Here is a 27,619-nt window from a genome sequence, read left to right on the forward strand (position 1 = left end):
TATTCCGTAAGCATACACTGTTTTCAGACACAAGGGTTTTGAACGTGTGCGTCATCTGACTTAAATAACTTGTCAGAATGGAGTTTCTGGCAAGTCTGCCTCCAACCCTGTTGCCGCTGTTATCTGTGTGGCAGAAAACACTCCCAGTGTTGTACGTTACAGGCCCCCCTAGACTACCAATATGGGGAAGCTACATCGAGCTGCTGCTGGAGAACTACAAGTTCCCATACAAAGTGATGGACGCCTTCAAGCGCCGCTACAATTCCAAACTGGTGGGCCTCTACTTTGGACCGCTACCTGTGGTGGTCATCAACGACTACGAGGCTGCCAAGGAGGCCTTCAACAAACCCAGTCTGCAGGGCCGCATATCCAACATCGCCATCAAGCAGAGGATGCCGCATGAGGACCTCGATAAGCACTGTCTGCTACCTGCAGAAGGAAGTTTATCATTAGTTTAATAGTTTTTCCTGTTTAGTTTCCTGTTTAGTGCTGGAGCAATATGGAAACATTCCACACATGGTATTTACTTTCCACTTTAACCGTAAAAAACGTGTGAGGTAGAGTCGCAAAATATGGCTGCCTTTTTTTTATCACTTGTAAATCCATCAGACTGCTACATCACAGAAGAGCACATGGGTTATTAGGCTGAAAAGTTTGTTTACCCTTTGTGCGAAAGTCAAATTTTGTATCACCTTTATGAAGACTGCGAAAAGTAATGATGATACAAAAGAGTAGCCATCATTTAATTATGACAAAGGTGATCCAAATACGACTCCCATGTATTAAAGGTAACAAAACTTCAAGAGATGCCAATAAAATCGCTAAACATCAAAGAATTTGGAAAAATCAGTTAATGCTAGAAAATGTTCTACTTTTCAAACAAACAGTGCAAATAAATTTAGTTTCGGCCACTGCATTTATCGTGGCTCCACAAAAATACTGTATACACCTAATCCAATTTGGTCCTTTGTTGTCCTGGGAATACAGTTTATTGCACAATGGACATTTTGCATCTTCTCGCAGGTCACTTCCATCAACAATATCTACTTTAGGAGACATATGAGAACAGCCTGCATTGCAGTTGGTGTTTGATTGCCAAAGGTACATTCAACAAATCCAAAATAAAGCAGTGATGGATGACCTGTGATTGAAAAAAACTGGCTTTCTAATATTTATATTTCACAGTGAAACACATTCTGTAACTAAAATGTACCAGAAACTCACCTTTTCTCTGGAAAGAAAAGCAATATTCAGGACTATCACAGCGAATTCTTCCTTTTTTAAAGTACCCTACTTAACTTATCAGGGCCCTCTGAAGACGTTCATGTTAAAACCCTAAGAGTTCACTACTTCCTGGAGAGTTAAGACAGGGTGACCACATTTGGATAATGGACTATTTTTGGCTCCATTACGTTACACCAAACAGAACATTTCAGAAATCTTGGTCTTATGTCCAAGTGAAAATCAGAACGTGTGAGCACTTTCTTTCTAAATAGTAAGTCCTCCTGTCAGGCTTCTTTAATGCGTCATTTTCTACCGTCATCAGGTTTTCAAGTTTTAAACTAAGTTCAAGTTAATAGACAATAACATGAATTATGTCTTTTATTCTCCGTATTTTGGCCAATTGATTTATTGTGTTCACCTGTTACCATGACCAGTTGCAGCAGGTCACACACGTTATTAGCAACTAGGACTGCATCGTCAGCCTAGCAGGCGTTGTTGCCCCACTTCCTATTTGCCAAAACTCTTGTTCCACTCCGTTTCTGGGCATAAATACTACGTCTCGTGAATCTTGAAGCGTAGGGATAACGATGATACATTGGTTTGGGCATATGATAGCCAGGTCTTCGGTGAAGTCTTTAATGAGATGAGTGTTATTAATACTGATAAAACAATGCCAAACAATGAGAGTGTACAAATCCCCCCCCCCCCCCCACGCACACACATACACACACAAACAACAGGAAATACCAGAATCAAAAAATAGGACAACATATGAATGTGAGTGGCTGATCACTGTACTAAAACCATATGATACAGGCACTGCGCAAAGCTTGACAGCCTAAAAGCCTGCCGGCCGGCATGGCCGAGCGGTTCTAGGCGCTGCAGTCTGGAACCGCGCGACCGCTGCGATCGCATGTTCGAATCCTGCCTCGGGCATGGATGTGTGTGATGTCCTTAGGTTAGTTAGGTTTAAGTAGTTCTAAGTTCTAGGGGACTGATGACCTCAGAAATTAAAGTCCCATAATGCTGAGAGCCATTTGAACCTAAAAGCCTAGGCTGGAGTTCAGACATCACACAGTTTTTCAAATTTTTACTGTATCTGTCTCGCCATTAGCTAGAGCAGAGCACCTCTTAGGTATGTTTCCACCCTTTCACCTATATATCCTCTCGTCAAAACGCATAATGGACTTGAATAAAACGTGGAGTGCAGTGATCTGTATGCCACAGGTTTACAGACTGGGGCATTAAGCTGTGTGTTAGGGGATAGTGTTCCATTTGGAAGTGTGGCAGGGTTACATCATCTCACTGGAGTGACCGATATAGGGGACACCATCGCCAAATGGTTTTCTTCACACCTTGCCAGCCACACCCTCGCCCACAGTTCCGTGGCACGTTCAATTCCGTGCAATCTCTCAGAGTAAGTTCATGAATGAAATGCATAAGATTCTTCAATGCCATATGAATGCTGATAAGGCTACCTTCCACGATGTATAGGCATAAACTTCAGAGTGGGCCCAGAGCTGATGGAGCAGCGTCGCTTCACGCTGAGGTACCTGCGGGACTTTGGCTTCGGACGTCGTTCCGACCACCTGGAGTCCGAGATCGAGGCTGAGATGGCAGAGTTGGTGGAGCTCATCCGGGGAGAAAGGCAGGATGAGGTGAGTCCCAGGAACAGCCTTCCTTCTTGCTAGCTGCACGCAACGTAGACGAATAGTGTTGGTCTCATTCGTGATGTTCTGGATATCTGTTGTATGGGTGGTCATCTGTAATTACTGCAAGCTTTACGATAGTTCTGCGCTGTAGTCCGTGTACATTAAACAAGGTATTGGCTCTTTCAGTATGTAGGACTATTAATGTTCACAATCCGTACATATTATAAAAATGGAAATATGTATGTGCTATGTGTGGGACTATGTTCCAAATCACCTCCTAAACCACTGGCCCAAATTCAATCAAAATTGGTTCACATAGCCTTTAACATTAGGCAACAATCGCTTAGGGGGTAAAAACCACGTACCTATCGTCATATAGGAGATAAGACATCGTAAACACAGAGATGCGTGAAAAACTGCCGTATCATGCATGAAGTTGTAATACATCTATTCTTTACTTTTAAGACACTCCTACAGTCCAGTCGAGGAAATCCCTGACACCTGGCAGTGCTTTGGCAGCTTTGAACTGCGAAGCGCAAACAGATGTAGGAGAAAACGATAAGCATGTATACAGGGTGTTACAAAAAGGTACGGCCAAACTTTCAGGAAACATTCCTCACACACAAAGAAAGAAAATATGTTACGTGGATATGTGTCCGGAAACGCTTACTTTCCATGTTAGAGCTCATTTTATTACTTCTCTTCAAATCACATTAATCATGGAATGGAAAAACACAGCAACATAACGTACCAGCGTGACTTCAAACACTTTGTTGCAGGAAATGTTCATAATGTCCTCCGTTAGCGAGGATACATGCATCCACCCTGTGTCCCATGGAATCCCTGATGCGCTGATGCAGCCCTGGAGAATGGCGTATTGTATCACAGCCGTCCACAATACGAGCACGAAGAGTCTCTACATTTCGTACCGGGGTTGTGTAGACAAGAGCTTTCAAATGCCCCCATAAGTGAAAGTCAAGAGGGTTGAGGTCAGGAGAGCGTGGAGGCCATGGAATTGGTCCGCCTCTACCAATCTATCGGTCACCGAATCTGTTGTTGAGAAGCGTACGAACACTTCGACTGAAATGTGCAGGAGCTCCATCGTGCATGAACCACATGTTGTGTCGTACTTCTAAAGGCACATGTTCTAGCAGCACAGGTAGAGTATCCCGTATGAAATCATGATAACGTGCTCCATTGAGCGAAGGTGGAAGAACATGGGGCCCAATCAAGACATCACCAACAATGCCTGCCCAAACGTTCACAGAAAATCTGTGTTGATGACGTGATTGCACAATTGCGCGCGGATTCTCGTCAGCCCTCACATGTTGATTGTGAAAATTTACAATTTGATCACGTTGTAATGAAGCCTCACCCGTAAAGAGAACATTTGCACTGAAATGAGGATTGACACATTGTTGGATGAACCATTCGCAGAAGTGTACCCGTGGAGGCTAATCAGCTGCTGATAGTACCTGCACACGCTGTACATGGTACTGAAACAACTGGTTCTCCCGTAGCACTCTCCATACAGTGAAGTGGTCAACGTTACCTTGTACAGCAGCAACTTCTCTGACGCTGACATTAGGCTTATCGTCAACTGCACGAAGAATTGCCTAGTCCATTGCAGGTGTCCTCGTCGTACTAGGTCTTCCTCAGTCGCGAGTAATAGGCTGGAATGTTCCGTGCTCTCTAAGACGCCGATCAATTGCTTCGAACGTCTTCCTGTCGGGTCACCTTCGTTCTGGAAATCTGTCTCGATACAAACGTACTGCGCCACGGCTATTGCCCCGTGCTAATCCATACATCAAATGGGCATCTGCCAACTCCGCATTTGTAAACATTGCACTGACTGCAAAACCACGTTCGTGATTAACACTAACCTGTTGATGCTACGTACTGCTGTGCTTGATGCTAGTACTGTAGAGCAATGAGTCGCGTGTCTACACAAGCACCGAAGTCAACATTACCTTCCTTCAATTGGGCCAACTGGCGGTTAATCGAGGAAGTGCAGTACATACTGACGAAACTAAAATGAGCTCTAGCATGGAAATTAAGCGTTTCCGGACACATGTCCACATAACATCTTTTCTTTATTTGTGTGTGAGGAATGTTTCCTGAAAGTTTCGCCGAACCTTTTTGTAACATCCTGTAGAGCTATGAAGAGGCGTTTTCAAAGTAACGTTTACAAAATCGCTTTGTAGACACGCCCATCTTACAGAAACTGTCCGTAATCATTTTTCTTAATTTGGATCCTGTTATTATACATTTGTACATTACGCATATTTCTTTGTACGACTGTTTTCACGAGTACCTGGAGATTAATTTTTTTGATACTTCTTTACGAACACAGTTAATTTTTTGTTTTCGTTTCTAATAGAAAACTGGTAAAAATAAAACCAAGGAATTGGCGGATTTGTCAGCTAGTACATATATAAATGAGCTTTTGGGTAACGTCGATGGGTCCAGATGACTGTTTGTAGACCGAACTCTTAACTAGATAGGATTAGTGGTGTAAAGTGAGAGATTCTAAGAAAGCACTGCATTTCATATCAAAACTTCGTTTAGTGCTTTACCGCTAAAATTCGGAGAGCGCATTCTTCTTAAACGTCAGTCAATTAATATGCGTGTCCTTGTGCATTTGGCGAAAAGACAATGAAGGTAAAATCAGACAGATTCGAGCTTATACGAAGATTTATAAAAAATATTTCTTTCCACACACCATCGGCGACAGGAAGTGGAAAGGGGGAATGTGTCAATTGTACACAAGGTACCCATGTCACAGGCCGTAATGAGGCTTCCAGAGCATAGATGTAAAATGACTAACTGCTCAGCTACACCACTCAGAAAGGTGGCTCCTTTAAATATGCGACCAGGAAAGTTGTAACGGTGCAGATCAGCCATGCAATGACCACACAACGCAGCTGAGCACCTCACTGTGGGTCTGTCCGAGACAGAATCTGTGCTGGTAAGCAATAGATCCGACAGATGACTATTCAGAGCTATAACTACGTTAACTTCACACCTGGAGTACAGTGGAACGATATGCAGCCTTGAACTTAGTGTTTGGCTGTATTCTGGGCTCTCAGTTAAGTGCAATGCACATAATATTTGGATTGTTTTATTCTACTGTGATCCTTATATAATCTAAGCCTTAAGGTTTAATAATCATAATCTAGAAAAAAACTTGTTTAGTTCAGTGTCATATATCCTTCATATGTGCATATGCACCAGCAGGAGATGCAGAGTCGGTGAAAAAAGATGTATTCTACGAGCAACTGGAGCAGGAAATAGCAAGGATGTCAAAGCATGATGTTAAGGTGGTTGTGAGGGACTTCAGTGCTCATGCAGGAAAAGAAATAGCATACGGGAAAACAACTGGTAAGGAGAGTCTACACGAAGTTTCTAATGATAATTAATTTTGCCACGAGCAATAACATGATTATTAAAAGCACATAGATGCAAAGGAAGGATATGAGGAAAGTTACATGGTGCTCGCCAGATGGGATCACAAAATATCAGATTGATCACATACTCATTAATAGACGACACGTTTCAAATGTATTAGAGGTGGATAGCTGTCATGGAGCAGATGGCGATAGTGATAATTATTTGGTAAGAATCAAATACAGACAGAGGATAGCCAAGTATACACAGACCAAGAAAGTTATTGCGCCAAGGTTTGATGATACCAAGTTAAGAAATGATGAAAATACAGTACAACAGTATAAAACTATCTTGACATATAGACGTAATGAACCTGAAAGCGGACAGGAGAGGATATTGAAGAAAGATGGGAATAACACATGAGACGGCTGAAACTGTACTGGGCGAAAGAAGCAATCGAGGACCCAGAGCTTGTTTGATGAAGACTGTAGGAGGAAGATAGAAGAAAGAAATTTGGCAAGAAAAAGAATGCTGCAGAGGAGAACTAGAGGTACTGTAGAAGAATACCAGGAGAAGAGAAGGGAAGCAGATAAGGAATGTAGGAGGAAAAAGAGAGAATTTGAAGAACGATGGATTGATGAAGTACAAGAGAGAAATACTGCTCAAGAAACAAGGAAATTCTGTATGAGGGTTAAAGATATAAGGAAAGGATTCCAACCCAGAGCAGTTTTCTGTAAAGATAAGTAGGGAAATCTGATTGTAGGAAAAGATAAGATTTTAGACAAATGGGTGGAGTATTTTAGTGAACTACTGAATGCCGAATCGGAAAACGAATGTGGGGTTGACACTGGTATGGCAGCAGAAAGTAAACAGAGATGAAGAGCACCAGGGAGCAGTAGCAGAACCCACACTGGAAGAAGTTAAAGTTAGTATCAAGACTCTTAAAACCAATAAAGCTCCGGAAGAAGACAATATTACAGTAGAAATGGTAAAATATGATGGAGGGAAACTATTAAGGGTTTTGAATGAGATTATAGAGGAAATATGGCGGAAAGAAAATATGCCGAAACAGTAGAGTACACCAATACTGTGCCCTATACATAAGAAACATGACAAAGCTGCCTGTGGGGATTATAGAGGGATGCACTGCTCTGCATAGTATACAAAGTATTAGGAAAAATCATGGCTGGGCGGTTAGGAACATATGTAGAAGAGTATTTAGAAAACTACCAGTGTGGTTTCAGGACTAACAGATCCACTACAGATCAGATTTTCACTATCAGACAGATACTTGAAAAATGTTATAACATCGATGTCTACCAGCTGTTCATTGTTTTTCAAACAAGCTTATGATAGTATCAAAAGGGATCAACTTTGGAGGGCAATGCAAGAGGCAGCAGTCTCTAACAAACTGACAATATTGGTTCAAATGACTTTCAGAACAACAGTATGCAAAGTAAAGTTCGACGGCACTTTTCCAAAGGCATTTGAAGTTAACCATGGACTGCGACAGGGTGGTGTGCTCTCCACTGTTCTGTTTAATGTCGCCTTGGAGAGTGTAATGCGAAAGACACAGACCAACAACCCTGAGGGAACACTGTTTAATTAAGTGACTCAGGGGCTTGCATATGTGGATGATATTGATTTGTTATCCAGGAGGAAACCCGACCTGGAAGAAAAGATTGAAAAAATAGAAAGATATGGTGCAGAGATGGGGCTGACCATTAATTAGTCAAAGACCAAGTATATGTTAACATTTAGGAAAATATATAGTGAAGAAGAAAGAAGCTTGACTTTGAACGGTAAAGAGTATGAATGCTGTGAGAGCTTTAAATATCTGGGATCACTGGTAACTGAAAATAATGGTATGAGAGAAGAAATACATACAAGGATTGCTGTTGGTAACAGGAGCTACTTTGCACTGGTTAAAGTGTTTAAATCAAGGAGTCTTAGTAGGAATCTGAAGCTGGCTGTGTATTGTACAGTAGTTACACCTGTGGTGATATATGGTTCGGAAACCTGGACAATGACACAAAATGATGAGGAGTTGTTGCTGAGATGGGAAAGGAAGATAATTAGGAAAATCTATGTGCCAGTTAACGATGGGGTTTTTTGGGGAATCAAAAATAATAAGGAGAGAGAGTTATACAACACACCAGATATCGTGACAGAAATAAAGAGTAATAGACTACGTTGGTTGGGAAATGTAGAAAGAATGGTGGAGAACAGCAGAGACAAGAAAGTCTATAAAGGAAAACCTGGGGGACGTCGTATAAGGGGCAGACCAAGAATCAGATGGCTAGACAATGTGGACTTGAGAAGGATGGGAGTTAGAAGATGGAGAGCCAAGGCAGCCAACAGAGAAGAGTAGGCGGAGATTGTCAGTGAGGCCAAGGCCCTACAAGCACTGTCACGCCAAGGAGTAAAGTAAAGTAAAGTTCAGTGACATAACTTCAAATACTACACATGATATTTGAATTCCTTCTACGTCAGGAACACTAATAAAAAACACTCACCTTTACACAGTAGTCATAGGCAACAGCCTTGCCGCAGTGGATACACCGGTTCCCGTGAGATCACCAAAGTTAAGCGCTGTCGGGGGTGGTCGGTACTTGGATGGGTGACCATCCAGGCCGCCAAGCGCTGTTGCCATTTTCCGGGGTGCACTCAGCCTCATGATGCCAATTGAGGAGCTACTCGACCGAATAGTAGCTGCTTCGGTCGAGAATACCATCATAACTACTGGGAGAGCGGTGTGCTGACCCCACGCCCCTCCTATCCGCATCCTCCACTGAGGAGGCGGTCGGATGGTCCCGGTAGGCCACTCGTGGCCTGAAGACAGGGTGGTTGTTTTTTTTACGCAGTAGTCACTCGCAGTTCTGATTAGATCACAGTTTACTAAACGTCTATATTCTGAGTAAGATAATAGTCTATCACAGTAATGCCCTTTCCAGTTTAAGAGTTTCCAAACTCTATACCTAACTATAGTAAATAGTACAGAACTGGCTTCACTATAAGTGACTGGCGACGTTTCGGCAAGTTGTGGTGCAGCCATCATCAGGAGGAGACAGCAGCCGGCGCGTGCTGCTACCGGATGCCCTTTTCCCTGGCTTCATCAATGGCTTTATGCCGGTGGTGGCGGGCAGCCGGCTGCCGCGGACAGCAGACGGGGTGTGCCGCTACCTGGGGCACGCAGGCCTGCAGACGGCCGGGGCTGGAGACGCCACAGGCGGTTTCCTCACGCTGCACTCCGCACTGGCCTCCATCGCGCCCAAGATGTCCGGCTACCACGACACGGTCGAGTCCGCCGAGAAGATCCTGACCTACTTCCATGTGAGTACCGAGGTATCCACTATTCCTCTCGGTGGCGGAAGCAAGATTGTAGAGTAGATCGAAAATGTCTGGCTGCCTGTAGCTGCCTTTAACTGTTACGTAGAGGAGAGAGAACAGCAACACTAGGAGATTCTGGCAAATATAAAAGAGATGACTGGTGCAGGAACTAGCAATGACCTTGAGCGAACAAATCTACTTATACAGCAGCGTGATTACTCCATTTCAGACTTATATGTTCGGATTAGAGTGCGTTGAAAAATTTTCAGTCTATTCCCGTATTGTTTTACTGTAGTACAAGCAAAAATTAACACCGAAATACTCCTGTATGTTATCGGATATATTGTATTTTGTCACTCTGGTTATTTTTACGTATGTACGCAAGAGTCAATAAAATGTCAAGAAGATTTGGCGCCTCATCTTCCTTATTGTGTCATTGACACTCTCACCCCTATTTCGAGGTAATACACTACAGGCCATTAAAATTGCTACACCACGAGGATGACGTGCTACAGACACGTAATTTATCCGACAGGATTAAGATGCTGTGATATGCAAATGATTATCTCTTCAGAGCACTCACACAAGGTTGGCGCCGGTGGCGACATCTACAACGTGCTGACATGAGGAAAGTTTCCAACCGATTTCTCATACACAAACAGCATTTGACCGGCGTTGCCTGGTGAAACGTTGTTGTGTTGCCTCGTGTAAGGAGGAGAAATGCGTACCATCACGTTTCCGACTTTGATAAAGATCGGATTGTAGCCTATCGAGATTGCGGTTTATCGCATCGCAACATTGGTTCTCGCGTTGGTCGAGATCCAATGACTGTTAGCAGAATATGGAATCGGTGGGTTCAGGAGGGTAATACGGAACGTCGTGCTGGATCCCTACATCCTCGTATCACTAACAGTCGAGATGAGAGGCATCTTATCCGCATGGCTGTAACGGATCGTGCAGCCACGTCTCGATCCCTGAGTCAACAGATGGGGACGTTTCCAAGGCAACAACCATCTGCACGAACAGTTCGACGACGTTTGCAGCAGCACGGACTATCAGCTCGGAGACCGTGGCTGCAGTTACCCTTGACGCTGTATCACAGACAGGAGCGCCTGCGATGGTGTACTCAACGACGAACCTGGGTGGACGAATGCCACAACGTCATTTTTTCGGATAAATCCAGGTTCTGTTTACAGCATCACGATGCTCGCATCCGTGTTTGGTGACATCGCGGTGAACGCGCATTGGAAGCGTGTATTCGTCATCGCCATACTGGCGTATCAACCGGCGTGATGGTATGGGGTCCATTGGTTACACGTCTCGGTCACCTCTTGTTCGAATTAACGGCACTTTGAAGAGTGGACGTTAGATTTCAGATGAGCTACGACCCGTGACTCTACCCTTCATTCGATCCCTGCGAATACCGACATGTCAGCAGGATAATGCTCGACCGCATGTTGCAGGTCCTGTACGGGCCTTTCTGGATACAGAAAATGTGCGACTGCTGCCCTGGCCAGCACATTCTCCAGATCTCTCACTAATTCAAAACGTCTGGTCAATGGTGGCCGAGCAACTGGCTCGTCACAATACGCCAGTCAGTACTCTTGATGAACTGTGGTATCGTGTTGAAGCTGCATGGACAGCTGTACCTGTACACCCCATCCAAGCTCTGTTTGACTCAATGCCCAGGCGTATCAAGGCTGTTATTACGGCCAGAGGTGGTTGTTCTGGGTACTGATTTCTCAGGATCTATGCACCGAAATTGCGTGAAAATGTAATCACATGCCAGTTCTATTATAATATATTTGTCCAATGAATACCTTTTTATCATCTGCATTTCTTCTTGGTACAGCAGTTTTAATGGCCAGCAGTGTATATAACAAAATGCCCTTCTTTGAACTTTCTTGACGCCCTCTGTCAATCCTTTCTGGCTAGAGTTCTGTGCAGCAGAAAACCAGAGGAAGAGGGACGAACATAATTTACATGGTCTTTTTCTTGAGTCTGCACAACCTCTGGTTTCGGGACGAGTCGGACAACATATTACCTCCTCTCGTACGAAATGATCACAATGAGAAAATCAGACAAGTTAGGCATGATTTGTTGATTTATCGACAGTCATTCTTCCCACGTGCCTATCATGAAGGAATTAGGGAAGAGAGAATAGATGTTGATGGGAGGAATACAGTGTGCCACACCATAAAGCCACTAGCGGACTGGAGATGTAGATGTAGATGCAGAATTTTCAGCGTGAAGTAATAGGATTTTCTGGCAAGAACTGCCTCCTCAGATTCTCTCTTGTCTACTAAATACCTGAAGAAAAGCATTACCCTGAAAGTTGAAGCAGCTTTTGCTGGAGGAACTGCTAATAAAGAATTGAGAAGCATTTCTCAGCAGATTATGTTCCTGACTGATTTGACATTAATCAGGTTCTCAATAGCGTACCATCCTCACTTCACATGCCAAGACAATGTCAAGCTAGCTGACAAGATTTTCTACTATTTTCACGTTAGTAATGTGTTCACGCCGTTTCAGTAAATTACTTTATTATGTACTTCTTTCCTGAAACACCATACCCGTCAGAGACCGTTATTATGATTCGTGGCAAGATCGCTAAACATCCTAGATCAAAGCTTCTGTTTTCAATTTTTTTTTTAAATCGTGGATGTTTAAACACTCAGAATTCCCTAGCAATTTAAGAAGCATTTTATAAACTTAGGAGATAAAGTATTATCTAGTGAGAAATGTAACCATGAGTTAGATATGCAATACGATCTTCAATTGATTTCTGAGAGGGTTGTCTGTCTTTACATCTTTCTTTGTGACATTGTATTTTTACCAATTTTCAGCACTTTTTGCCAGTTTCCATATTTTATTGTTATTGACTCAAGCCTTACAACTTACTGGCAACTACTATCTCATATGTCAATAGATTTTCTTCTCCTTATTTTACGTCTTTAGTAAAATTAGTACTGAATTTTAACGGTTGCTTATCATTTTCTAACACTGAAATTTCTCTAAAACACCCGAAGTTCCAAGAATGGAATAAATTGTTGATTGAAATGTCCTGTATGAGCAATTATGAGTTGCCAAAGGTGCCATTTTACAGCCCATTAATATGAAGATTTTACGTGCCAGTTTACAACCAATTAATATGACTATTTTACAAGTAGGCATTACTTTCCCTTAATGTCGTCACGCGTAAAACAGTAATGCTTAAATGTCTTTCCATGTTCAAACTTTCTACTTGGCTTCTATGACTGCCTAAAAAATTTTCAAGCTGAAGTTTCCGGCTGATAATCGCCCATAACGAAATAAAGATAAGATCTATGTTGGTAAATCTTTTACTTCTAAACAGAAGCGTTTCTGAACGCCTGACTAGAAGTGTATGTATCCATTGGAAATACTTTTTTTCTGCTTGTCATTACAGAGCCATTGGCGAATGCCAGGACATTATTTATACTAGAAGTCTACCGTCTCAAAGACTTAAATATAGCCGCCGGCCGCCGTGGCCGAGCGGTTCTAGGCGCTTCAGTCCGGAACCGCGCGACCGCTACGGTCGCAGGTTCGAATCCTGCCTTGGGCATGGATGTGTGTGATGTCCTTGGGTTAGTTAGGTTTAAGTAGTTCTAAGTTCTAGGGGACTGATGACCTCCGATGTTAAGTCCCATAGTGCTCAGAGCTATTTGAACCATTTTTGAACTTAAAGAGACGAAAGATCCATTGACAACGTATCTGTGACATTATCTTCATAATCCAATTTTTACACCTTGAGTACTACATTTCGAGGTCTCCATATGCGTCGTGTTCTGCATCTATAACCGTAATAGACTTGAGGCTGATAAAGTAGAATAAAGTCAAGAAATTTTTTTCTACTATGACAGAAATGTCACATAAATGACTAAGTCTGTCTCTTTGCAGCAAGTGATCAAGGAACACGAGAAGACATACTCTGATGATCACATGAGGGACTTCATTGACAGATATCTGAGAGAGCCGGCCGAAGTGGCCGTGCGGTTAAAGGCGCTGCAGTCTGGAACCGCAAGACCGCTACGGTCGCAGGTTCGAATCCTGCCTCGGGCATGGATGTTTGTGATGTCCTTAGGTTAGTTAGGTTTAACTAGTTCTAAGTTCTAGGGGACTAATGACCTCAGCAGTTGAGTCCCATACTGCTCAGAGCCATTAAGATATCTGAGAGAAATAAAGGAGAAAAAGAAGACGGGAACTGATACAGTATATTCCAGTTAGTGCTAAATGGAAGTTGTGTCTTACTAACTTGCTCCTGTTTCGGTTAATCTCTTTGGAAAAAGTATACAAATATACAAATCACTGTTGAACTCGTGCTCCATCTTAGTACTACAAAACGTCAGCACCACCATCCAAGATAACATGTAAAATAGATGCCCTATAACGTTTGCTACATCATGTGTCAACAGCAGGTGTTTTTGTCCACAGCTGACCAGCTGGGGGTCATTCTGTTCGACACCTTCTTGCCAGCTTCCATGGTGCAGTCAACAGTGCTCTCCTGGGCCCTGCTGTACGTGGCCCGACACCCAGAGGCACAAAGGCGAGCACAACTAGAGCTGGACTCAGTCGTGGGAAACTCCAGGCTTCCAAACCTTAACGACCGTCTCCAGTGAGTATGCACTAGACATTTAGCCACTGGCTCACGCAAGTTGGCTAGCCGATACAACCCACCACCTACAGGTGGTGTCAGGGAGTCCAGTTGCAATAACTATCTCACCAGAATAGTTTCCAAATCTCCTTCATCACATGTAACACATCTTTACTGCAGCTCATCAGTATAGGGTTCTATGCAGAGCGCAAGTATTATATACAGTCACGCTCATGTTTTTCTTGATCGGACGATAGCAGAAGATACTGAAATATGTTTGTGGTGTGTAGCCTAGTCGTCTCACCACCATCACCACCACCAAGGGCATCTCCCGATTAACAAATGGTTCAAATGGCTCTGAGCACTATGGGACTTAACATCTGTGGTCATCAGTCCCCTAGACTGAGAACTACTCAAACCTAACTAACCTAAGGACATCACACACATCCATGCCCGAGGCAGGATTCAAACCTACGACCGTAGCAGCAGCGCGGTTCCGGACTGAAGCGCCTAGAGCCGCTCGACCATAGCGGCCGGCACTAGTTAACATCCCCAGTTGATGGATTACCAGCACACACTCTGGACTGTTTTGCACATTAATCCCAGACACTGCAGATAGTCTGATGATCAAGAACTGTAGGGCACCAGCTATTCACTTCTCACAGACATGAGACTTTGGGCACGCTGGTCTTGTACTCGGGAATAGCTGGACCTATTTTTCAGGAAATACTGCTCAAGAACCCATGCAGCCATTTCGATTTAGGTTTTAAATGGTTCCCAGAATTTGATTAAGACAAATTCCAGGATAGGTACTTTGAGAAAGGAGCTATCTGAACTACTGCCCATCACTAATCACCACACTGCTGATACGATGTTAGTCCTTCCTTTACTCCCCAAACAAATTCTAGCAGTGAAAATTTCTCAACAACCTGCTTTGTCGTACACTTATACATGATGTGGTTACCGCTTCAATTGAGCTACCGTGGTAATGGAGAAGGTTCATTATTATCGACTTAATACCTGAATATTCTGTGCTTTAATGCTGCAGGACAAGCGTGGTGAGATGAATATGGAATAAAATGGTCTGACTTTCCTTGGAAACATATTCTCTCAGGAATTTGTAACCACTCATATCCTTCTTCTCCTAAGGCCACACGAATTTAGACTTACCGATTATATTAATTTTAGCGTATAGCGTACCACATAGCTCAATTCTTGTCACGGTCGGCACTTCAAGGTATAACATTTTACCAATATTTACATTTTATGCTACTTGGAAGACGTTATTTCTCTGTACACAGAAAAATACCTCGCACTCTTCAGATAATTCATTTTACAACCAAACTCACTTACGTACTCAAATCTCCCCGTCATTCAGCAAAGAGTCATTTGAATCACAGAAAGTTATGTTGACGAGAATGTTATGTTTATGAGCAAGTTATGTTTATGATAATGTTATGTTTAAGATATTAACAGCAACCAGGTGTCTGCAGCTTACCGTACACAGAGGCCATCCTGCGAGAGACGATGAGGATGCAGACGCTGCTGCCAATCGGGATCCCCCATGCAGCTACAGAGAACACAACCCTACAGGGGTACTCCATACCAAAGGTAAGTTCGAAATCTCTGCCTCCTACTGGGATTCTTCATGTAAACGGTCAGAGGAATCCCTATCCCTGTTAGTTTTCACTGTACCAAAGTTAATGCAAAGGTCAGTTAGGAACTACTACCTCCTGTTGGAATTCTCCATACAGAAGGTCAGTTGCGAACCTCCAGATCCTATTGGGATACTCAGTATCAAAAGTCAACTGTGTGTCTTTAGCTTCTGCTGTTGGCCCAGGAGGACAAAGTATTTAAAAAGATTTCGTGCAGTGGTGACTACAATTTCATATTAACTATAATCATTTAATATCCAAACACAATGTTTCTGCTTTGTCAATCGAATTTTGAGTGTCATACGGTGTTATAATGTCTACTTTGTATATATGATTCCTCTAAGCGTCACAGAGTTAAAAATTTGTATGTGCTGATTAATATATTGTGTTGCAGGGAACTGTGGTGATAGCCAACTTATGGAGCATGCACATGGACAAGAGTGTGTGGGGAGACCCTGAGAACTTCAGACCAGAGAGATTCCTCAACAGCGACGGCACTCTGTGCACCAAGGACCTCACGCTACCCTTTAGCACTGGTATGTGTTACCACGTCCTAGTAATTTACATTCCGAGTGTGTAAGCGTATTAAATATCCCGCTTTTGTCACTATATTTCAACGTCTACCGATTGGAAAGTTGGTTGGCTTATGTCTCTTCTTATGCCGGTGTTATAGAAGTTGAGAAGCAAATGTGTGGCTCTCTTAGGACAAAAGAAAATCAGTGTAATAATGTAGGTTTCTACAGCTGAAATCCATTTTAATAACCTCCTTTTCGGTATCCGACTCCACGTGTGACATGGATGCCTGCAATAACAGACGAAACAATGATAATTATTCTATATATGACGTAGTCACACCAGTAAGGGTTTTACTGAGAAGGGCACGAAGTTGTTCACGTTGTTGTTTCTTTCCAGTAGAGTACAGAATATTATGTCTTTTTCTGTATTTGGCATTAATGAGAAGTCAATTTTAGATTTCCATATATTAAATCCTACAAAACTTTATCAGTAATTTCTTCTGTTCCTGTCTTCTAATCAGATTAATTATAACATTCGAGTCACCTGCAAAAATTATCACGTCTACTTGATGGACGTTAAATTGAATGTCGTTCACACACATAATAAATGGGACTGACCCAGAACTAAACCTTGTGCAACTCCCTTTCCGATATCTCCATAGTTGGGAAAAAAAATTCGCTGACAGAATTATTCAGTAGTTAGTTGTGTGTGCCACCATTAATTTAATAAAACATGTTTTTTAATTTTACCTCTATTTTATGACTCTTGCTATGCGATATACATCAGCCGGCAAGTGTTTATATGTGTTCTCAGGCAAGCGGGTATGCCCTGGAGAGACGTTCGCCCGGCAGAACATGTTCCTCATGCTGGCGACGCTTCTGCAGAACTTCTCAGTTCGGGCAGACGGCCTGCCGCCTCTCCACTGCAACATCCCGGGGGCCATCGAGACGCCGCCTGCCTTCTGGGCCCAGTTTGAGCCCCGGTGAAGGCTCCCATAGCGACACTGTTGCCACACAACGAATTTTTTCATGCGTTCCACGTCAACAATGCTATAAAACACAAAAAACGTACATATTGTACTCTGATGTTCATAAGAGGTAGCATGTCATGGACTCGGAAGAATTCGGTATTTTTTTCCTGTCTTTAATGAATACACACAAAGCTCAACTAGCACTGAACTGTCATGCCAAATGTTGATTTCTCCAAGACTGATTTATTGTTAATTTTAAAATATTCCATGAATTTGTACAGTATTTATTACAAAAACTTTATTTATTTTATTAAACAAATAAATATTTTCATTATATATAGATGCAATCGCGTTGGTTATTATCCTTTCGTCTCTGTCAGATAATCTACATCTGCATCTACACCTTCATCCGCGTCCATACTCTAAAAGCCACGGTGAAGTGCGCAGAAGAGGGCACTTTCCACTGTACCAAATATTTTTACTGCCATTCTATTTGCAATGAAGCGCATGAAAAATAGCTTCTTGAAGCACTCTGTGAGAGCTGTAATTAGTCTAACTTGTTTTCACGGACTCTACGACAGCGACGCTTACGGGCTCTGGGGTATTTCTAGATTCCTCAGATAAGATTGACTCTCGAATCTGCAGTTTAATTAATATCCATTTCCAAATGAGTGCTAGTTAAGGTTTTTAGCATTTCCATTATGCTTTCTCATGAGTGAAGCAAACCTTCATTCATTCATACTTCCTTCTTTGTATACAATCAATATACCCTCTTAGTAATTCTCGCCACGAATCACATGCCTTTGAGCAATATTCTAGGGTGAGTCGCACAAGTGTTTTGTAAGCAATCCACCTTACAAACTGCTTGTATTTTCCCAATATCCCACTAATAAACCCGAGCCTAACACCTACTGTACCTACAACTGTGGCAATTCAGTTTCATATCTTCAAAGTATTACATCCAGCAGTTGTATTTGTCGATTCCTATTGTGATTCATCATTGTTGTAGTCATATGATACTACAGTTTTGCCTTTTGTGAAGTTCACGTTTTTGCACAATGTCTTGCAGATATGGAAATATTTCACGTCATAACTGAGTCAAATGCTGGCTGGATGATACAAACTGATAGTTTGGCTCAGATGTGAAATACTGTGGCGTACAGTGTACTGATAAAATCCTATGTGACCTAAAATGAAACAAATGCACTGAAATTAATGGGTCGATGAGTACGAAACCAATGAAAATGAAATGAAATGGTGTGGGGCGTGTGCAGTTGGAGTGATATGGGGCCCCAGATACGTCTAGATACGACTCTCACAGCTGACACGTACATAAGCATCCTATCTGATCACCTGCCTCCAGTCTTGCCCATTATGCATTCCGACGTACTTGGGCAATTCCACAGGACATTGCGACACCCCACAGAATTTCTACAGAGTGGCTCCAGGAACATTTCCGCTGGCGACCAAGTCCCCAGACATGAACATCATTGAGCATATCTGGGATGCCTTGGAACATGCTGTTCAGAAGAGATCTCCACCCCCTCGTACTCTTACGGATTTATGGATTGCTCTGCAGGATTCATGGTGTCAGTTCCCTCCACCACTGCTTCAGACGGAGTCCATGCGATATCAGGCTGGTGCACCAGTTTCTTTGGCTCTTTAGTGTATGTGCAGACGCATCTCGACAACATCGCCACTTACCACACACTCGGTCTCAGTCAGTGCTGATGGTACCACTAAAACCCTAGCACAAACAGAACATTCCCATCTGCCTAGTGTGTCCTCATGTACGTTTTCAATCATTGAAACCTTCATTGTCAAAGATATTTTAGCTCCACCATTAAGTGGATGTACTTCCCGTGAAACGCATTCCCAGCCATATCTTCGAATGATCGTTTTTACTCATTATGTACATGGTGCCGTGCTTTCAACCTAGAACTGAAGGGAAACTGTACAAAGATCCACTTGGCTTTAGAGGCTGTTAACAGTTGCCATCCAGCCCTCAGCAATTCAACCAAGAATTGAGGCGATTCAAAATACAAGAGCCTGTTAACCTAAGGGTTGATTCAAGATACCAGAGATTGTTAACCATTGTTCCATCTGATCATAAATTTCTTGCAGAAATAATGTATTACGATAAGGTTTTTAACCATCACCTTCAAATCACAAAGTTGACAATAACTTTTTGTTTGCTTGCAAGTACATATCAGCAGTTCTCGTATGCATTTGAAGCCCCTCCCCACAGTGCTGCAGAAGGTCACTCGAGGAGGTAAAATAAAAGTGACGTGGTCCTTTGGTGAAGTAGAGCAGTTGTCGTGAAACTTTCCTGCTCAAGAGCCAATACTGACTTTGTGGGGCAGCACTTCGGGCTGCATATGTGCCGATCTTATTATTAATTTACAACCTATGGAAATTAGCTAACGGACTTTCCGCAGTGCTAACACCAGTTCCCGCCAGATCACCGATGTTGTGACTGGCTAGCACATGGATGGGCTACCGCCTGGGTCTGCCGAGCGCTGTTCGCACTCAGGGTGCATTCAGCCCTTGCGATGACATTTGAGGAGCTACCTGACTGAGAAATGGCGGCTTCGGTCACGAAAACTGATAACGGCTGGGAGAGCGGTGTACTGACCCCACGCTCTTCCATTACCGCATCCGATGACGCCATATTCGGAGGGTGTCACGCCGCTCGGTCGCTACCGATGGGTTCGTCAGGGGCTGAGGACGCAGTTCATGTCTTTTTTTAAAAATGATTTAGTATATTATTAGACCCCATTAGACAAGCTATGGTAACAGCGTGCTAAGTCGGCAGTTGGCCCCAAAGTACTGATCGTTAACGGTCGGCATCACTCAGAACACTCCAAGTCGACTGTTTTCTGTTTCAGATTGCCTACACCATCAATGACCACACGGCTGTTGCACTGACGAAGTGATGTTCTGTTGTCCGTGTGAGTGGATGATTAATTGATTAATAACCGTAATTGTACTTACATATAAAGGCATTGTTGTTGTTGTTGTGGTCTTCAGTCCTGAGACTGGTTTGATGCAGCTCTCCATGCTACTCTATCCTGTGCAAGCTTTTTCATCTCCCAGTACCTACTGCAACCTACATCCTTCTGAATCTGCTTAGTGTATTCATCTCTTGGCCTCCCTCTACGATTTTTACCCTCCACGCTGCCCTCCAATACTAAATTGGTGATCCCTTGATGCCTCAGAACATGTCCCACCAACCGATCCCTTCTTCTGGTCAAGTTGTGCCACAAACTTCTCTTCTCCCCAATCCTATTCAATACTTCCTCATTAGTTATGTGATCTACCCATCTAATCTTCAGCATTCTTCTGTAGCACCACATTTCGAAAGCTTCTATTCTCTTCTTGTCCAAATTATTTATCGTCCATGTTTCACTTCCATACATGGCTACACTCCATACGAATACTTTCAGAAATGACTTCCTGACACTTAAATCTATACTGGATGTTAACAAATTTCTCTTCTTCAGAAACGCTTTCCTTGCCATTGCCAGCCTACATTTTATATCCTCTCTACTTCGACCATCATCAGTTATTTTGCTCCCCAAATAGCAAAACTCCTTTACTACTTTAAGTGCCTCATTTCCTAATCTAATTCCCTCAGCATCACCCGACTTAATTAGACTACATTCCATTATCCTTGTTTTGCTTTTGTTGATGTTCATCTTATATCCTCCTTTCAAGACACTGTCCATTCCATTCAACTGCTCTTCCAAGTCCTTTGCTGTCTCCGACAGAATTACAATGTCATCGGCGAACCTCAAAGTTTTTATTTCTTCTCCATGAATTTTAATACCTACTCCGAATTTTTCTTTTGTTTCCTTTACTGCTTGCTCAATACACAGATTGAACAACATCGGGGAGAGGCTACAACCCTGTCTTACTCCCTTCCCAACCACTGCTTCCCTTTCATGTCCCTCGACTCTTATAACTGCCATCTGGTTTCTGTACAAATTGTAAATAGCCTTTCGCTCCCTGTATTTTACCCCTGCCACCTTTAGAATTTGAAAGAGAGTATTCCAGTCAACATTGTCAAAAGCTTTCTCTAAGTCTACAAATGCTAGAAACGTAGGTTTGCCTTTCCCTAATCTTTCTTCTAAGATAAGTCGTAAGGTCAGTATTGCCTCACGTGTTCCAGTGTTTCTACGGAATCCAAACTGATCTTCCCCGAGGTTGGCTTCTACTAGTTTTTCCATTCGTCTGTAAAGAATTCGTGTTAGTATTTTGCAGCTGTGACTTATTAAGCTGATAGTTCGGTAATTTTCACATCTGTCAACACCTGCTTTCTTTGGGATTGGAATTATTATATTCTTCTTGAAATCTGAGGGTATTTCGCCTGTTTCATACATCTTGCTCACCAGATGATAGAGTTTTGTCAGGACTGGCTCTCCCACGGCCGTCAGTAGTTCCAATGGAATGTTGTCTACTCCGGGGGCCTTGTTTCGACTCAGGTCTTTCAGTGCTCTGTCAAACTCTTCACGCAGTATCATATCTCCCATTTCATCTTCATCTACATCCTCTTCCATTTCCATAATATTGTCCTTAAGTACATCGCCCTTGTATAGACCCTCTATATACTCCTTCCACCTTTCTGCTTTCCCTTCTTTGCTTAGAACTGGGTTTCCATCTGAGCTCTTGATATTCATACAAGTCGTTCTCTTATCTCCAAAGGTCTCTTTAATTTTCCTGTAGGCGGTATCTATCTTACCCCTAGTGAGATAGGCCTCTACATCCTTACATTTGTCCTCTAGCCATCCCTGCTTAGCCATTTTGCACTTCCTGTCGATCTCATTTTTGAGACGTTTGTATTCCTTTTTGCCTGTTTCACTTACTGCATTTTTATATTTTCTCCTTTCATCAATTAAATTCAATATTTCTTCTGTTACCCAAGGATTTCTACTAGCCCTCGTCTTTTTACCTACTTGATCCTCTGCTGCCTTCACTACCTCATCCCTCAAAGCTACCCATTCTTCTTCTACTGTATTTATTTCCCCCATTCCTGTCAATTGCTCCCTTATGCTCTCCTTGAATCTCTGTACAACCTCTGGTTCTTTTAGTTTATCCAGGTCCCATCTCCTTAAATTCCCACCTTTTTGCAGTTTCTTCAGTTTTAATCTACAGGTCATAACCAATAGATTGTGGTCAGAGTCCACATCTGCCCCTGGAAATGTCTTACAATTTAAAACCTGGTTCCTAAATCTCTGTCTTACCATTATATAATCTATCTGATACCTTTTAGTATCTCCAGGGTTCTTCCATGTATACAACCTTCTTTCATGATTCTTAAACCAAGTGTTAGTTATGATTATGTTGTGCTCTGTGCAAAATTCGACCAGGCGGCTTCCTCTTTCATTTCTGTCCCCCAATCCATATTCACCTACTATGTTTCCTTCTCTCCCTTTTCCTACACTCGAATTCCAGTCACCCATGACTATTAAATTTTCGTCTCCCTTCACAATCTGAATAATTTCTTTTATTTCATCATACATTTCTTCAATTTCTTCGTCATCTGCAGAGCTAGTTGGCATATAAACTTGTACTACTGTAGTAGGCGTGGGCTTCGTATCTATCTTGGCCACAATAATGCGTTCACTATGCTGTTTGTAGTAGCTTACCCGCATTCCTATTTTCCTATTCATTATTAAACCTACTCCTGCATTACCCCTATTTGATTTTGTGTTTATAACCCTGTAGTCACCTGACCAGAAGTCTTGTTCCTCCTGCCACCGAACTTCACTAATTCCCACTATATCTAACTTCAACCTATCCATTTCCCTTTTTAAATTTTCTAACCTACCTGCCCGATTAAGGGATCTGACATTCCACGCTCCGATCCGTAGAACGCCAGTTTTCTTTCTCCTGATAACGACATCCTCTTGAGTAGTCCCCGCCCGGAGATCCGAATGGGGGACTATTTTACCTCCGGAATATTTTACCCAAGAGGACGCCATCATCATGTAATCATACAGTAAAGCTGCATGCCCTCGGGAAAAATTACGGCTGTAGTTTCCCCTTGCTTTCAGCCGTTCGCAGTACCAGCACAGCAAGGCCGTTTTGGTTATTGTTACAAGGCCAGATCAGTCAATCATCCAGACTGTTGCCCTTGCAACTACTGAAAAGGCTGCTGCCCCTCTTCAGGAACCACACGTTTGTCTGGCCTCTCAACAGATACCCCTCCGTTGTGGTTGCACCTACGGTACGGCTATCTGTATCGCTGAGGCACGCAAGCCTCCCCACCAACGGCAAGGTCCATGGTTCATGGGGGGGATGAAGGCATTATGTAGTATGAAACAGATCAAGCATGTTTACTAAATATTTTGAATGTCATTTTTCTTTCGTTCACTGCATTGAACACTGAAGAACCAAAGAAACTGTACACCTGCCTAATATCGTGAAGGGCCTACGTGAGAACGCGGGAGTACCATACACAACATGACATCGACTCTACTAATATCTGAAGTAGTGCTGGAGGGAATTGACACCATGAATCCTGTAGGGCTGTCCATAAATCATTAAGAGTACGACGTGGGTGGAGATCTCAATAGCACGTTGCAAGGCATCCCAGATATGCTCAATAATGTTCATGTCTGGGGAGTTTGTTGGCCAGACTATATATTGTGGTCAGGTCCACCGGCTTCTACCCCAACCTGTGGAAAACCTCCCGGATCCTGTTCCTACCTTCGCATCTCCACCTGGATGTCTTCGTCTTCTTCCTTAATGTTTCTTCTGCTTTCCAAATTTTATTTTTCTAGACAGCACAAGAAGACTGTATTTTCTGAGTTATCAGACAGCACAAGAAGACTGTATTTTCTTCTTGGAGACTGTATTTTCTTCTTAGAGTATTTCTGAGTTATCAGAAAATACAGTGCTCTTGTGCTGTCTAGAAAAATAATATTTGGACTTCCTTAATGTACAGCGCCTTCGGTCGAACGACTACTAATATATTGTGCAATGTTCATCATTTATTTCCCATGATTTTTATGTTTCTCTGTCTTCTATGTCTATATGTTGTCTCTCTTTGCCAAAGAGCAACGTATGTAGGCCACTGCCGGCCCACCTCAGCTGAGGCATGAAATGACAATAAAGGAAAAAGAAAGTTCTTTGCTGCATTCCAGGATCCAAGATGCAGCGATCTAGTGGATGGAAGATATCAAGAAATGTGCAGGTGCAACACATAAGTGTATATTTGAAGACGGTAATTTAGGAAATCATCTAGAGGATGACTGGCAAATCGAGTGCAGTTTAGTGGCAACGTTAAACCAGAGGAAATGAAGCAGTTCCTAAGACATGGCATTGCAGCCGCCTCATACCATTCAATGAATAACTGAGTCCTGACTACTTTAGCAACTCGTTAAAAGGCGAGCCATTTGTACAATTTTTATTGCCTATGAGATGTGGCAGGCAAGTATCTTGACGGGTGGTGGGGGAGTTCTGTGCAGCTAGCATTTAGTGGTGGGGGGAGCCAGCTGCTGTAATACCTATACGTCCTTGTGAGAAAGGTGTTGTCATCGAATCGTCTGCCTTTAAAACATGGAGTTGTATAAAATGTGTAAAAGTAAAAAAAGCTGTGAACATTGGCAAAAATAATAGACAGACTGGCATTGTTTATTGTGTCTGTCGATCAACACAAGAATACCGTGTTGAGTAACTGAGAAAACTGCTGCGCATTTATTTATCTTTCCTATTTTTTCGCGAGGTACCTTCTGCTTTCCAAATTTTATTTTTCTAGACAGCACAAGAAGACTGTATTTTCTGAGTTATCAGACAGCACAAGAAGACTGTATTTTCTTCTTGGAGACTGTATTTTCTTCTTGGAGTAATTCTGAGTTATCAGAAAATACAGTGTTCTTGTGCTGTCTAGAAAAATAAAATTTGGAAAGCAGAAAAAATCTCGCGAAAAAATGTATACCTACTGATATTCAAAGGATTTTTATAATACACATAAAATGTTTTACAATACTTGTGAGTACTGGGAAAAATTGCGGTACATACAGGAGTATTTCTGTCTCCCTTTCGAACCCAGAGAATACGTTCACACTGTGATGGCTTGCCATCTGTAGTCAAAATTATTTATTTGGATTTCAGGGGAAATATTCGCAAATGTGAAATTTTTACTTGCCAGTTTTTTAAGTGACCTAGGCAAACGTCTGAGCAGTCTACATGTAGAGCATCTTTTCGGCACATAGCTGAAAGAATCATATTTCAGAAATATAAAAAGAGCCTGTCATACATTAAAAATCGTTATTAAAAGGACCAAAGGCACTTTCTGTTTCTAGACAACTCACTTACAACACATAATTTATAGCTGTTGATATTGTGTCTATTGCACAGTTATTGTCATATATAAAACAAGTTTCCACGTGCTGTTTGTTGGGACTATTTTTCGGGAAAGCAAGAACAATTACTTTTTCAAAAATGAAGACAGCAGTCCGACTAGCACAAATTCAAACGAAATTTTACATATTTGGACGTATAATTGAATAAGAAAATCGACGATTGTAATCACTGAAGACAAGCTTTAAACAAAGTCCACAACGAAATTGTGTGAGAAACCAAAATCTTTTTATAATTACTTTATCAGCCAGGCAAACCTAGACTCAAGTTACATAATATAGGCTTACAATTTACGATATATGTTTAAATGCTTACCAGAGCATTGCACTACTGTCACAGGTATCCCAAAACATCGTCTTTATCCTCGCTGTCTGATAAAGACGAATCCGAATCGTGAAGATTAATTATGAAAGGCTCCATCACTGAGCCTCTGTCGATTTCCTTTTTACGATCTTCTTCTTGGAGTGTTTCCGAATGACTGACGCAGTTTGCCAGTGCAGATATGCTTACGTTGTCCACTGCTTCATGTGTGTCTTTCCACGTCAGCAATTCGGTAGGTGCTGTTTCTCTCTGAGATATGGCCTTTAACTTGCGCGCATACCAGTTCAAAATCTATCTCATTAAGTGCGGTATTTAGGCTTGTATGCATTTCCAGGCATGAGTAACTCCCTCTGGTCTGTGACGCTGTACGAGTAATTCCATTAGACGACAACCATGAAATAATATCAACCTTCCTGGTATTTGAAGTAGGAGCCTTATTCACTTGTAGAGAGTGCACGCTTGAGTTGTCCATGACAATAACAGAATTCTCTGCCATGTACGGAAATAGCTGTTGCACAAACCACCGCTTGAAGACAGCATAGGTCATTTCAGAGTGATAGTCATCTGATTCCTTCGTCTTCGATGCTTTAAATATTAATTTACTCTCTGGTATGATGCCTGTCTCTGCAGAACCAGCGTGAAGCACAATAAGGCGTCTCCCTTTTCCCACAGGAACCTTCGTCACTTGTCTTCCAGCACATTGGTCTTGAATGGTTCTGGTGAACGTGTGTTTCATCGAGATAATAAATACGTGATTTTCCGGCTTGTTTATCTCGTGCATTTCTCTCAAGAACACCGTTCTTGCTGTTACAATGTCACTTCTCTCTAAGAACAGTTTTCTTCCGTCATTGCTCTTTCTGCATTTAAATCCCATCTCCCTTAATGTTCTGAGCATGGTGCCGTAGGATTTTCACCTTGGCTATACATGTCGAATATTTTGCGCCGTAACACATTCTTGCTGAAATCGTCGAGCTCACTTACGAATTTCTTTCGATTTCGGCACTTACCAGGTGACTTAAAAATAGGTGATTCGTTCTCTTCAGTAGATGCGAGGGCCGCTGGAACCAGCGAGGGTTGCTGGAACCAGCAAGGGCCGCTGGAACTGGCGAGGGCTGCTGGTATGGCTGGAACCGGCTGGCGCGGCTGGAAACCAGCTGGCATGCCTGGAACTGGCTGGGCTGCTGGCACTACCAGAGCTCGAAACTGGACTTGGGACAGGCTGCTGCACCTGCTACAAGTCCTAACACTTCAATGATTGTGGTCAACAATCCTTGAAGGGCGTAACTCTTTTGAGTTCTGCCGAAGATGCAAAGAACTTCCTCAGTCGACCTAATACCGATTCCCTTGACTACATTTCCTGCTCATCTCAATTTCTATTACATGTATAATATTACAGTATGTATTCTGTTCCTATATCCAGGTAGACCTTTTCTCTTTGGATATACAAAATTTGTTGAAACCTAGTTAAAATTTTTCTTAAAATTTATGGATCCTAGACAAAACGGATTAAATTTAAATTATCTGATCATAAGTATCTGGACATTCCTATGTAATTCAGAATAGCCCACTAGATGTCATGAAAGTC

The 27,619-nt window shown here is 42.4% G+C and overlaps 1 protein-coding gene across 1 annotated transcript; it reads left to right on the top strand.

Annotated features, from left to right (window-relative positions):
- The first annotated feature begins 77 nt into the window (after positions 1–77).
- LOC126484777 (probable cytochrome P450 304a1) lies at positions 78–27,309 on the top strand. Its single transcript, XM_050108374.1, has 8 exons — positions 78–420; positions 2,719–2,882; positions 9,315–9,596; positions 14,027–14,226; positions 15,699–15,816; positions 16,255–16,396; positions 17,190–17,358; positions 27,081–27,309. Exons 1-8 carry the CDS (start codon positions 78–80, stop codon positions 27,307–27,309), a joined length of 1,647 nt encoding a protein of 548 aa, XP_049964331.1.
- Positions 27,310–27,619: the final 310 nt, after the last annotated feature.

The sequence above is a fragment of the Schistocerca serialis genome, chromosome 6 (assembly GCF_023864345.2).
Source record: "Schistocerca serialis cubense isolate TAMUIC-IGC-003099 chromosome 6, iqSchSeri2.2, whole genome shotgun sequence".
Classification (NCBI taxonomy): domain Eukaryota; kingdom Metazoa; phylum Arthropoda; class Insecta; order Orthoptera; family Acrididae; genus Schistocerca; species Schistocerca serialis.

What these genes read in the sequence shown, in the direction of transcription:
- LOC126484777 (XM_050108374.1), top strand. Translation starts at nt 78, where the DNA reads ATGGAGTTTCTGGCAAGTCTGCCTCCAACCCTGTTGCCGCTGTTATCT. An exon ending in CACGCTACCCTTTAGCACTG is followed by an intron (nt 16,397 to 17,189) that starts GTATGTGTTACC and finishes ATGTGTTCTCAG; the next exon opens with GCAAGCGGGTATGCCCTGGA. An exon ending in TGGGCCCAGTTTGAGCCCCG is followed by an intron (nt 17,359 to 27,080) that starts GTGAAGGCTCCC and finishes TCTCTTCAGTAG; the next exon opens with ATGCGAGGGCCGCTGGAACC.